General features: G+C 43.6%; 1 protein-coding gene across 5 annotated transcripts in view; it reads left to right on the top strand.

Moving 5' to 3' along the window:
• Positions 1-14,496, top strand: part of INTU (inturned planar cell polarity protein) — a 234,221-nt gene that overhangs the window by 189,058 nt on the left and 30,667 nt on the right. For all 5 annotated transcript variants that reach the window (XM_033938846.1, XM_033938856.1, XM_033938837.1 and 2 more), the window contains exons 12-13: positions 6,740-7,216; positions 9,033-9,133. In XM_033938846.1, coding sequence (XP_033794737.1) covers positions 6,740-7,216; positions 9,033-9,133 — 578 coding nt within the window. The remainder of the gene's footprint in view (positions 1-6,739; positions 7,217-9,032; positions 9,134-14,496) is intronic.

Genomic DNA, 14,496 nt, shown 5'->3' on the forward strand with positions numbered 1-14,496 from the left:
CTGAGATTGAACCATACCATGTTGTGGTCACTGGAGGCCAACGTGTCGCCCACTGAGACCTCTGTGACACTTTCACCATTGGTAAGTATCAGGTCCAGTATTGCCTGCTCCCTTGTTGGCTCCAATACCAGTTGCCTCAGTCTAGCTCCCTTCATAGAGTTCAATAGTCTCCTGCTGCTGGATGCAGAGAAAAGTGTGTTCCAATCCACATCAGGCATATTGAAGTCACCTAACAGCACTGTATCCCCACGTAAGGTGATATTCTCTATGTCGCCGATTAATTCCATATCCAGGTCATCCTGTTGCCTTGGGGATCTGTATATTACGCCAAGATACAGGCATTTGTCTTTCTCCCTGGCCAAATTTACCCAAAGGGATTCCCCTGTGTACATGATATCTGTGATTCTGGTGACTTTAATATCATCCTTAGTGTATATTGCTACACCTCCTCCCATTCTGCCCTCCCTGTCTTGGCGAAGTAAGTTGTAACCTGGTATGACCAGGTCTCACCCGTGGGAGTCTGTGAGCCAGGTCTCAGATATCGCCACCACATCCAGGTCAGCGTTCCTCATTTCAGTCTCTAATTCTAGGATCTTGTTGCCCAAACAGTGGGCGTTGACGTATATAGCCCTCCATGTAGTATGTTTGCTATGTCTCTGTGGGGCTGTTTCCGCTTGAGCTACATGGACCCTTTTAGTACTAATTGTAGTTTGTGTACTTTCCCTAGACCCAGAATTACAATGTGTACCTACCCCAGATTCGGAAATGTATGTACCCTGTGGGGAACCACTTGAGCTACTTTAATTCTTTTAGTACAATTTGCAATGTGTGTACCCTCCCTAGACCCAGAATTACAATGTGAACCTACCCCAGACTCGGAAATGTGTGTACTTGCCCCAGTCACAGACCCAGAATTGCGGTGTTTACTTTCCTCAGTCTCAAAAAAGTATTGGCAGCTTAACTCGTCAGATAGGTTGTTTGTGCCTGTACCCTCCCCCAACTTACCTAGTTTAAAGCCTTGTGAAGTAGGCAGGCCAGTCGGTGTCCAAGGGCATTCTTCCCTCTTCTGATCAGGTGTAGCCCGTCTGGTCCCTGTAGTCTTAGTAGTGCCTCTCCATGGTGCAGGAACCCGAAGTTCATCTCCTTGCACCATTCTTGCAGCCAGTTGTTAGCCCTCTGGATGCGATCCTCCCTGGCTCTACCCTTGCCCCTCACAGGGAGGATCGAGGATAAGACCACTGGTGCATCCATCCTCCTCAGCTTCTCACCCAAGGCTCTGAAGTCTACTGGTATGCTATCCTGGGTGCTCCTGGCGGTGTTGTTTGTTCCGATGTGGATGAGAAGCATGGGGAAGTGGTCCTGGGGCTTGATGAGACTGTCCAGGCAAGCGGTTACATCCCGGATCCTGGCCCCTGGCAAACAGCAAACCTCTCTTGATTGCAAGTCTGATCTACAAATTGGTCACTCGGTGCCCCTCAGTAGCGAATCTCCGATGACCACCACTCTGCGCTTCTTAGGGGTGGGCCGACCTGGTGTCTCCGGAATTGGAACCTTCTACTGAACCCTGTACCTCGTTGTCAGGTCCGTCCTGTAGCAGCTGGAATCTGTTCCTCAAGGTGATCTGCGGGGTCGATGTAGAACAGCCCTGTGTGTGAGAGAAAGAGACAGAAGATGAGGAAGGTCTTCTGCGTTTTCCTGTGGAGGAAGTTACCAGCTGCCAGGAGTCAATGTCTCTAGCCTCTTCCTGTATTCCGATGGTTGGTCTCAAGGTAGCAGGATTGGTAGTTGGTTTGGTTACTTTGGGTGTCACGGGTATGGTCTCGTTAGGTTCCTGTTTGGTGATCTGGGACCGCTCCTGGATGACACCGTCGATGAAGGTCTTGTCATCTCGAATGCTTCTTAAGCGCTGAACCTCCTCTCTCAGGTTCCTCAGCTCCAGCAAAAGGTTTCCATCTAGCTGATCCGTTGCATCCATTTGCCTGGCTACATCTTAGAGAACCTTAGTGGATCCTCTCGACCAATAGTCTTAAACTACTGGGGTACTTTCACAACAAATACAAATGACCTCAGACCTTTGTTGGTCCCTCTAGTGATGGATCCTAAGAGCCAATCTATTCAAGGGCCTTCTTTTCCACACTCTACTGCATCAGAAAACATTCAATATGCATGTTTCCATGCTTGATTGGGGAGCCCACCTCGATGGCCTTTATACCTAGGGCAGCTGGAATCCTCACAAGAAACCCCACCGCATCAATCTCTTGGAACGTCAAGCAATCCACAATGCTTTCCGCACATTTCAAGATCACCTCCTTAATCAAGTCCTCATTTGAACAGACAACTAAGTCACCATGTTCTGCGTGAACAGGCAAGAAGGTAAAGGGTCTTGCTCACTTTGCCAAGAAGCCATACAAATCTCGTCCTGAGTGATTCCTCGCAACATATTCCTCAAGGCAGTTTATCTAGCAGGATAACAAAACATCTTAGCAGACAAGTTGAGTAGACTCCTTCAACCTCTTGAATGAATATGCATGGAGCAGATTTGCTTGCCTGTCACTTCCATTATATGCAAATCTCTCTCATACATATTCATTAGGACTAGCCTGAAAACCTGATTGGCCTGGTGGTCCTCCAGGACAGAGTTGGGAACCACTGCTCTAGACCCTACACGCCCAATCATCTGGAGTTGGATGCCTTCTTGCTTGACTGGCAGGGCAAGGTTTATAATGCTTTCCCACCAATTCCTCTAGTTTAGGGAACATTGAAAACTTATTTATTTCATAGAGCTTTCAGTGAGTTTTGTAGGTACTGTAGGTGTCAGGAGTTGCCTTCTTATGACTGGCCAAGGACCGTTGATTTTTCTAATATATTTTAATTATGACTTTTAAATTGGTCATTTTAATTTTGACTTGTGGTATGTGTTTATTTCTTTCCTATTTAAATTAGGCCTTCTTTTCACTTAATCATTTCCTAGTCGATTTTCAAAACAATTTAACTGGCCAGAAATGGCTGTTGATTGGTTTGGTTTTAAGAAGGATTTGGAGAATTTTCTGGAGGAAAAGTCCATAGTCTGTTGTTGAGAAATGAGAAAGGCAAGGGGGAAGTCACTGCTTGCCCTGGATTGGTAGCATGGAATGTTGCTACTCTTTGGGTTTTGGCCAGGTACTAGTGACCTGTATTGGCCACAGTGAGAATAGGCTACTGGGCTTGATGGACCATTGGTCTGACCCAGTAAGGCTATGCTTATGTTCTTAAATCACTTGTTCAGGGCTATCTGCTAATTTTCAGTGGCACTTAATTGATTGTCACCACTGCAAATTAGTGGATATTCAGCACTTAATTGGACAGGGAAACCACATAAATAGGACTGCATAAACACAGTTACCTTTATACAGCAACCCATTGCTGTTTAAGTTCTGAATATTGACTTAATTGGCTATGTGTTGAGCAGCTCTGCATAATGCCAAAGCCCTGACATGGCCCGGCATTAAATATCTGAGAATAATATCGGCAGAGGTCAGAAAAACTCTCAATGCCACCAGCTGAATATTGACCCTATTATGTTTTAGCTTGTACACCACCTAGTCCTGTATGTCAATCCAGGCAGTTTAGAAAGCTCTCCCTCTCCCTCCCCCCTCCCTATTCCACCTGAACTTACAGCACTGTTATAAATATAATCTGTTATCTTCATCTTATCGTAACTTTACGTTGTTATTTATCCCCAACAGGTCCTGTCGGACATTACCTACTAAAATGTACATATTACATTTTCGCTCAGCAAATTGTATTTCTATACTATTGCCTCCTGAGGTCTCTGATCTCTGTATTTCCTCTGAATATCTACTTATTGTATTTCGCTGAATGTCCAGCACTCTTGATTATAAACTGCCTAGAAGTCGCAAGATTGTGGCAGTATAGAAGAATAAAGTTATTATTATTATTATTATAAATGATAGCTGTGGATCTATTCTGATCTTTAATGCTCAATTTCTCTAAAATTATTTTAAGCAGTCACTTATTTGAACTTCTGTCATTTTTTTCACATACAAGAATGGGGTTTGAACTGTTGTATTACAAATTATCCCCTAGATAAATATAAAAGGCGTCTCTTTTTAATTATAATAATAACAGTTTATATACCGCAGGACCATGAAGTTCTATGCCGTTTATAATGATTATAAGGTATTACAGATCGAGTGGAATAAACAAAGTTCAGAGTTGGTGAATAACAGTTCTAAAGATCATTTGTTGAGGACTAAGATTATATAGATCAGTTACCTAAGTACTTCAGGAACAGATGTGTTTTTAGGCGTTTCCTGAATTCCCTATAAGTAGTAGGCACGAGCAGTTGTTCCAGGTCTTTACCCCATAATGCTGCTTGATGTGAGAGAAGATGTTGGTGATGACTTTAAATTTACAACCTCTAACCGGTGTAGAAACAAAGTTCGGATGTGAGGTTCTCCTGAATCTGTTGGTTGTGAAGGAGAAAAGGTCTGTTATATATTTAGGGGCTAAGCCGTAAAGTACCTTGAAGCAAAAACAACCAAACTTGAATTTCACACATGCCTCCATTGGCAGCCAGTGCAGAAGTCGGTAGGAAGGTGTCATGTGATCAAACTTCTTCAGTCCACAAAGTAACCTAACCGCTGCATTTTGTACCAGTTGCAATCGCTGCATGTTCACTGCAAATTTAAATTGAATCAGGTTGGGCAGACTGGATGGACCATTCGGGTCTTTATCTGCCGTCATCTACTATGTTACTATGTTACTATGTTCTTCTGGGAGAGTGCCAAGTAGACGATGTTACAATAATCAAGTTGACTCAGTATGAGGGATTGTACCAGAATTCGAAATGATGAGACATCGAAGTAAGCTCTGATGGACCAAAGCTTCCAGAGGGTGAGAAAGATCTTTCTAATCAGGGAGTCTACCTGGTCTTTCATGGTCAGGCTCTGGTCCAGTGTTACTCCCAATATCTTCATAGTGGGTTGAATGGGATAACTAAGGTTATTGATGCACAATGATGCTTTGGTGTCAAGTGGGCGTGGCGATGCTATAAAAAATGTTGTTTTCTCTGAATTTAGCTTTAGTCTGAATTCGGTCATCCATTGCTCCATCCAATTTAGTACTTCTGTTGCTTTGGGGGTGACTTCTGAGACAGAGGTAGTAAATGGGATAATTATTGTGATGTCATCAGTGTAGCTAAATAGTTTTATCCCCAGTTGGGACAATTGCGCACCCAATAAGGCCATGTAAACATTGAAGAGCAGTGGGGATAATGGTGATCCCTGTGGCACGCCAGATGGATTGCTCCATGCATCAGAGAGATCGTAATTAAAATGGACTTGGTAGGTGCATGAAGTAAGGAAACCTCGAAACCAGTTTAATGCCTCTCCTCTGATTCCAATTGCGTCTAAGCATTGTAATAGTTTCCCTGGTCCACCAAGTCAAAGGCAGAGCTCATGTCAAATTGCGTGATTAGGGCGTTGAGGCCTTTACTAAACAAGTAGCGCACATTGTCCAGGATAGCCTTAATTACTCTCTTAGTGCTAAACAGAGGCCTAAAACCAGTGCTAAATTATGACAAGTGCAACTATACAATTGATTACACGGAACTGGAAAAACTGGGATCGTCTCAACTTTACATTCTGGTGGGCAAGTTTATGTCTAATATATAAATATGAGAAAATGAGAGCTGATTTGTTAGGGAATATTAAAAACTTTAAATTAATTCGGGGCCCATTGACATCCTTTGTAGAATTATTATAGTTAGGATTTTTGTTCTTAGATAAAATGCACATTTAGGGAGGGGGGAGGGCGGGAGGAATATAAGATTTTTAATTGTTTATTTTAAGGATGGTAATTGGGGGAAGGGGGATATTTTTGAGGATTGATAATAAGTCTGAATGGTTATATAGTTGTACCTTATGTTTAACATATGTATAGTGTATATTTGAAACTGATAAAATTTATAGTTTCTTTAATGATAAGGATTAGGTTGGGTGGGGGGAAGGTATTGATTTCTATGAATCTTGTAAAAAATTTTAAGTGATGTCTAAGATGTAAAATGTTTAATTTACTCTATTGTCACTTATTGAAAGTGTTTAATAAATATGCAGATGTTACGGATTAGGGGGAGGGGGATAAATTCTGATACGGATTTTAACAAAATATTAAGTGTTGTATCTAAGTTTAAAATGCTATATATGCTGTTACACTTATTGTAAGTTTTTAAAAATGAATAAAGAATGAGAAAAACCCCCCAAATTATTTGTTCTAATAGGATTCATTTAAACCTTATTTTTTGTTACTGGTGACTTTGTTCATGTTCTCCCAGTGACAGTTGCGTGTATTTCTTTCTTTTTTCTTTTTTTTTTTTTTTGCATGGACCTTTTGATCCTTTGATAGCTTATTGGTATTTCTATGTCTTCCTTTTTCATCACAATATAAGAACAGCTATATAACTGTATGGATTCTCCAGCATTTTCCTTTTCATAGTTTATCTAGATTTTTACTTTGAACAATTTCAGAATGTGCCAAACACATTTTTGAAGGGGATATGGGGGAGCAATATACCCTATACAGATTTCTCCCTATTAGTGATTTTTTTATACTGTATTATGTCATTTTAAAATTGTTGTTTACTTTTCATACATTGTTCTTTGAATTTGTCCATTTTATTTTTAGTGCTTGTATTCATTTTTCTTGTACAAATACTATGGAACATTTATTTTCTTTTTAGAAATACTTTATGTTGCCTGTGCTGTTGGAGGCAGGAGGATGCACTGCTAAAGCCATTGGGAATCCAGGACCAGACTGTATATATGTGGATCAGGTCAAAGCAACCCTACTGCAGCTAGAAGGGCTAGACGTGACTATAGAGGAGCAACTTGGGGGTCCCTCCAGTCCCTGTTTGTCTTGTGTGGACTGGTTCTTGCCTTCATCACGTGACAAATTAGAGAGCTTTACAAATACAAAAATTGCAACATTTCCTACTAGCAAGAGTGCACTCTTTATGGATGCCAGCTCGTCCTTAAGGACACGCAGGCCAAGTCCCTCAAGAAATAGTGGTGGATCCGATAATGGCAGCGAGGGTCCTGGAGATGGGGCAGGCTTGAGCCCACACTCAACACCAGTTTTGGAGCGGAAATATGGACGAAGAGAATCTCAAGGATCAGGCGATTCTGAAGGCAGTGGAGGAAGTGGAAGCTTGTTTAAGGTACTTTACCAATAAAGCAATAATTCCGATTTAGGTGCAGAACTTGTAGAGAGAAAAAAACTTAGATGACTTCTAACCTATATCTGGTTCTGTACCTCCTATGATATCAATATAAGCTATAGATTCATTGTAATGTTATTACAGCAGAAAACAAACCATACCATTCATTTTCTTCTATACTTTTCAACAGTTAGACATCTTGCTATTAGACAACTTTAGTTGGTACAAAACACAGCTATCAGACTTCTTCATAATGCAACAAGTATGAACCATGTCACCCCTCTTTTTGTCGTATACCAGTGTATCACAAACTGTGTGCCATGATGAGATTCCGGATGTGCTGCAAAAGAGTCGAGTCGGTCACTGCCTGTGCTGGCGCCTCTTCTCTTCTCTGCCACCCTGGCGATGGAGGGATTTCCAAAACCCAGCAGTTTGTCCAGGTTTTGGAAGGCCCCTAAGCTCAGGGCTGTGTCTCACATGTGTATGACATCGCTGGTCGACATCCGCGCATGCTTAGAGGCCCTGTAGATGCGGCCCCAAGTTTAATAATAATAATAATAATAATAACAGTTTATATACCGCAGGACCGTGAAGTTCTATGCGGTTTACAATGATTAAAAATGCTGCAAATTGAGTAGAACTAACAAAGTTAGAAATTAGTGACTAACAGTTCTAGAGATCAATTGTGGGAAAGATTGTGCAGATCAGCTACCTAAGTACTTCAGGAACAGATCTGTTTTTAGGTGTCTCCTAAATTCCCCATAGTTATTAGCATGCATAAGTAACTCTTCTAGATCTTTACCCCATAATGCTTCTTGATAAGAGAAAAGTTTAGTGTGCTGCGGCAGAAAAAGTTTGTGAGATACCGTTGTATACCATTCTACTTATAGCCTCTTAAACCCATGTGTATAGATCTTCCTTCGCCTGTCTTCGATGTAGATATCCTCAGGCATATCTAAGATTCCTGTGTTTGTATAATTCTGCCTTCTACGTGTGCTCAATTAGCCTCCACTTATGATGCAGCCACCTTGTACTTGGCCCTCCTTAAGTATCTCTGCCATGTGACTTCTGTACCAAAGTTTAAGACAGACATTAAAGCCTGTTTTTTACCAGCAAGCATTTGGCAACTGAACCAGCTAGCTGTTGGACTTTGTAGACATAGCCTGACTCTTTCCTTCTCTTTCAGTTAGTTATCATATGATCATACACTGTTTTGATATGTTTTGAATTCCAGCACAGTAAGACTAGTGAAAAAAGCATGAATTATTTTTATTTTGAAATCTCTTTCCAAATCCCTAAATGGATTTTCACGCAACAAAAATTTTTGTCTGCTGACACCTTTTAGCTAAGGACCCCCAATATGTGTAGATGATATATTGTGCTTCTACTTTTTAAGAAAGCAAAGTTGCTTACATATAACAAGTGTTATCTGAGGCCAGTCGGTCACACAAACTCTCCTTCCTTGCCTTATGCAGTAGTTCAAATAAACATCCATTTTAGAACTGAGGAGCCTCTGTGAGGTGGGGTGTAAGGAAAATTCCATACATAAATAGAAAAACCTTGAAAAGATTTACATTTTCTTTACAAGGCTGATACCTGCACTATTGAATGATTGATGTGACTAATTATCTTGCTGTCTTTGGCAGATACCCGCTACTGGTAAGCAACTTTGCTTAATCCCTTTTGGGATACTGCTGACAGACTTCTGAGTTTATCTTGGACAGACTAGATGACCTATACAGGTCTTTATCTGCTCTTGTCTACCATATTACTGTGTCCTGTTGATTCTCACTTTGTTTGATGTTTGATATTTTAGATCACAAAAAAGAGGCATACTCTTCCCAACCCATTTAATTTAGGAAGCTTGAAAAAGAACCTTTCAGAGAAGGAGACTGAGGAATTGTATAACATTATCAAGTAAGTCAAGAGTTTGCACTCCTAGGGGCACTGTTTCCAAATGGGTTAGTTTTGCACACACTATGACAGTAATGAAACTCACTGCTAAACCAAAATATTTGGAGTATGATTTCAGTCTTTCAGATTTACTAACATTGGCATTATGCAAGTACAGTGCAAAAGAGAGCTTCCTTCTAGAGTTCATAGGGTAAAATATGTATAGGTAGGGTTACCAGGTGTCTGGGTTTCCCCAGACATGTCCTCTTTTTGAGGATTCTGTCGGGAGTCGGGCTGCTTTTTCATTTTACAACTTTTGTCTGGGGAAACCAGACATTTAGTAACCCTACAGCAGCTCACACACTTATTTGGAGTCCTTCTCTCTACGCACTTCCCCTCCCCCCTTCCTTCCCTTTCCCTGGATGTGGTGCTTGCTGACCCAGTGCAGCTGTACTCTTCGGGCCGTTGGCAACTTGAGGGATGTAAACACGCAACTTTTGGCAACCCAGAAGCTTTTCCTCTGCTACTGCTTCCTGTCCCCGCATAGGCGGGAAGCAGTAGCAGAAAGAGAGAGCTTCTGGGTTGCTGAAGGCAGCATGTTTACTTCTTTCACGCTGCTGACAACCCGAAGAATTACAGTAGTATCGTGTGAGCAAGCACCGGATCCTGGGGGAAAGCATGGGAAAGGTAAGAGATATACTGGACCTCAGGGATGGGGCGGAAAGAGAAGGAAAAATGCCAGACCTCCAGTGGAAGAAAGGGAAGGAAGGGGCAGATAGAGATGCCAGACCATGGTGGGGGGAGAAGAGAGAGCTATCAGACAACAGAAAGGAAGGAGGAGGGGGAAGTAGAGAGCTGTCGTTCATCATGAAGCCCAGAGACTGAATAACCTGAATAATTATGCAGCAGCCTATATGAACCCTTGAGAAAGCCAGCAGTTTTGGAAAAACAAGTCTCGTCGGGCTGTGGCTGCTTGCTACATTTGAGATAAGTAAATTTGAAGATACATTGAACAGTATTACAAATGAATATGGTTTTAAAAGAATACTTAGTGGGGAAGATTTTATAAATATCAATATTAAAAAGAATTATAATAAAAAAAGAAGGAGGAGGTTTTTTAGGATCAATGAATGAAACGTGGAACCTTGTCAGTTTGCCGAGGTTTATTCCCTGTTACCAAGCAGGTTTCTGAGATCCCTTATGTTTTGAGCAGTGGGATCTTTTTGTTATTTGGAGTTGATCCAGTGGGTCTCACTCACCATCTTTAGTGTATATCAAAGACAGAAAGATCCAGATCACAAAACATAGAAACATAGAACGGCCCATCCAGTCTGGAGGGAAAGGAAGAAGGGGAGAGAGATGCTAGACTGTAGGAAGGAGAGAATAAAGATCCCAGAGCATAGGGGTGGGAAAGAGAGACAGGAGATGGTACACAGGGTTGGAGGAGAAAGGGGAGAATAAGGGAAGACATGGTGCACAGGAGTGGGAGGGATGGAGGAAGGGAAGAGAGATGGAAGAAATGCTGTTTATGGATAGACGGGAATAGGGAAGAAATAAGGAGGAGATGGCACACATGGATGGTGGGGAAAAAGTGGGAAGGGAAGACACAGAAAAAGTAGATAAATCTGAGGAGGAAGCAGAAAAGTTGAATGTTAAGGAGAATAAAGTTGAATGTTAAAAGTTAATGACAAACCTGGATCAAAGTTAATGACAAACCTGGATATAGTATATAAACAAGGCAGACTGACTCTGTATGTTAGCACAACCCAAGAGCAGAACCTGCTATGCAAAAATATGGCTCAGAAAAATGTAACTCTAAAGAGGGAGAATCAACCCCCTCTTAAGAAAAGAGTTTTATCTTTTAATCATTGCTTAATAAATGCAAAAGCAAGTCCCACTCAAGGGTGTGAGCTGTAAAAAAAACAAAAAAAAAAACTGAATAAATATCTTAATATAAAACTGTATATTTTCAAAAACTTTTAAACAATTTCAATTCTTGCATTCAGGTTGACACTGGACACTTTTACAATCAAAAGGTTGAAAAATAAAAGTACTTACCCTGATAAGTACTTTTATTTTTCAACCTTTTGATTGTAAAAGTGTCCAGTGTCAACCTGAATGCAAGAATTGAAATTGTTTAAAAGTTTTTGAAAATATACAGTTTTATATTAAGATATTTATTCAGTTTTTTTTTTTTTTTTTTTTTTACAACTCACACCCTTGAGTGGGACTTGCTTTTGCATTTATTAAGCAATGATTAAAAGATAAAACTCTTTTCTTAAGAGGGGGTTGCTTCTCCCTCTTTAGAGTTACATTTTTCTGAGCCATATTTTTGCATAGCAGGTTCTGCTCTTGGGTTGTGCTAACATACAGAGTCAGTCTGCCTTGTTTATATACCAAATCGTTTTTCTGACTCCTTAGTTACTTTGTCCCTGCTACAGTGGAAACAAACCTGGATATAGGGCAGATAGTTAAGGAGAGAATAACAGCAAATGGATAAGAAGGCCTGGCAACAGTTAAGAGCACGGACAGAAGGAAGTGCAAAGTTAATGACAAAGATGGATAAAAGGCAGAAAATTAAGGAGAAAACATAAGAACATAAGAACTGGGTCAGACCAGTGGTCCATCATGCCCAGCAGTCCGCTCACGCGGCAGCCCTTAGTTCAAAGACCAGTGCCCTAACTGAGACTAGCCTTACCTGCTTACGTTTTGGTTCAGCAGGACTTGTCTAACTTTGTCTTGAATCCCTGGAGGGCGTTATCCCCTATAACAGCCTCCAAAAGAGCGTTCCAGTTATCCCAGGACAAGCAGGCAGGTATTCTCACTAGTGGGTGATGTCATCCGACAGAGCCCCGATACGGACGTCTCACAAGTATGTCTTGCTTGAAGAAACTTAGAAGTTTCGAGATGCCCGCACCGCGCATGCGCCAGTGCCTTCCCGCCCGATGGACCGGGCGTGTCTCCTCAGTTCTTTTCTTTCCGCGGAGCTGAGAAGTTTTACTTCAATTCTGCGCTGACTGAATTCCCGTTTTATTGCCTTCTAATTCCGCAATTTTGGATTTCTTTTCCTCTTTTCGTGTGTTTTCTTTCTTTTTTTTGAAATAAAAAAAAAAAAAATTTTTCTTCCGGCGAGTCGGCCGGGCCGGCCACGTGGCTCAGGCCCAGCTCCTTCGATCTAGTGGCGGAGCTTTTTCGGCCTATGTCCCGGCCAATCACCGGTTTTAAAAAGTGTAGCAAGTGCCAATGCGCGATTTCGCTGACGGACCCGCATCGACGCTGCCTGCAGTGTCTTGGTCCAGAACATTTCCTGAAATCGTGCCGGCCTTGTTCCACTCTAACAGCGCGAACGTTTAAGCGGCGCTGCCTGTTGTGGGAGTCGATGTTCAAGATGGAAGCTGCTAAAGAACCTTCGGCTTCGACTTCATCAGCCGCTTCGCCTGTCCATGCGAAACCAGCGACTGCTCCTGCGACTCCGGGCCTTTTGAAGCCGGCTTCGTTTACCCCGACTTCGGCCACGAGTTCGACGTCGGTGCCTGTCCCCGTCTCCTCGGCTCAGGTACCGCCTTCCACTATTCCACCTGTGGTCATTAAAGTGCCGAAAGCTGCCAAGCAGAAGCACTCGACCACGAAGGAGCGCGAAGACCATGCTGGAGGACCCCCTTTCGGTGCGGATCCCTCCATATCGGCTTCGCTGCGGTCCCTGCTGGAAGCTCAGTTTGTCGAGCTCATGCAGACTATGGGGCCCAGATTAATCGCCTCCATCCAGGGTGACCTCCCGGTCCCGGTCCCAGGGGGCGGACCGCCCCCTCCCCCTCCTCCTCGTCGATCGATCTCGTTGCTTGACGAGGAGGAGCGGCGAAGGGCGGCTGGTCCCTCGAGGCGGGCTTCCTTTAGCGATATGCCTCCTTTAGAGCCCATTACGCCTCCGCGCCATCATGGTGCCGTTCCCCCGACTGATGATCGAAGTCCTGGGCATAGTAAATCACAGGAAGAGTTCTTCCGCACTCCATACCAGGCCTGGGCTGCAACACGGGAGGCGGCCTCCATTCCGCCCCTTCGCTCTACCGCTTCCAGTCCCATACATTCACTGGAAGCTTCGGGGGACCATGCGAAGTATAGACGTTCTCGCTCTCCCTCCCGGCACCGGGAGGGACATCGATCCAGACACTCCTCTCGGCACTCCTCGCGCCACTCGGAGATTTCGCCACAGAAGAAGCTGCCACGTCTGGGGTACTCCTCATCGGATTTATCTCCCCAGGAGGGGCCAGAGTACGAGGAGCCATCTACCTCTTATTCTCCTTGTCGCTCCCAAGTCTCCCTGGATCCTGAGGCTTCTACTTCCTCCAGTCCGTCTCGGAGGCCGGTACTGGTGGACCAGTTGTCTTTTTCTTCCTTCCTCCGGCAAATGGCGGATGACTTGGATGTGACTTTGGACACTGGGTCTCGGTATTCTAAGGAGTATCTTGACACCATGCACTTGCCTAATCCTCCTGCGGAGTCTCTTTGACTTCCTCTGCATAAATTACTGGATCAAACATTCATGCGATGTTTCGAGACGCCGTACTCCATCCCTGCGGTCCCGAGCAAATTGGATGCAAGATACCGCATTGTTCATCATAAGGGGTTTGAGGGCGCTCAACTCTCTCACCAATCCCTGCTGGTCGAGTCTTCTCTCAAGCGTTCTCATCCCTCCCAGGTCTATGCCTCTGTACCACCGGGACGAGAGGGGAGAACGATGGATAAGTTCGGTAGGAGAATCTACCAGAATTCTATGATGGCGTCTCGAGTGCTCAATTATAATTTCATATTTGGAGTTCTTCTTACCGGTGCTCCGCAAGTTTACTCCTTACATTGATGCTCAGGCTCGATTCGAGTTCGAGGAAGTGGTAACCTCCCTTTCCCAGCTACGTCTTCAGCTGATGCAGTCCTCGTACGATGCCTTCGAGCTCTCGGCACGTGCTGCCGCCTGTTCCGTGGCCATGCGTCGATTGGCATGGCTTCGGACAATTGACATGGATCCGAACCTCCAAGACAGACTTGCCAATGTGCCTTGTGCGGGCGCTGATTTATTCGACGAGTCTATTGAGACTGTTACCAAGAAACTTTCGGATCATGAAAAGTCTTTTCAATCTATCCTTCGGCCTAAGCCCAAGCCTCAGCAGTCTCGACCTTATAGACCGCCTTTGATTTATCAGCGGCGCTACACCCCTCGTCAGACTCCTGCTGCGAGACAACCGGCGAAGAAACAGCCTCCCCAGAAGGCTCAGCAGAAACCTCAGCCGCCGGCTGCACCGAAGGCTACTCAGCCTTTTTGACTCTCTTCCAGGGAGCATAACCGACCTCGTTCTGCATCCCCCTATTTTTCCCATCGGGGGTCACCTCCATCA

Source organism: Geotrypetes seraphini, chromosome 1 (genome assembly GCF_902459505.1).
Source record: "Geotrypetes seraphini chromosome 1, aGeoSer1.1, whole genome shotgun sequence".
NCBI lineage: Eukaryota > Metazoa > Chordata > Amphibia > Gymnophiona > Dermophiidae > Geotrypetes > Geotrypetes seraphini.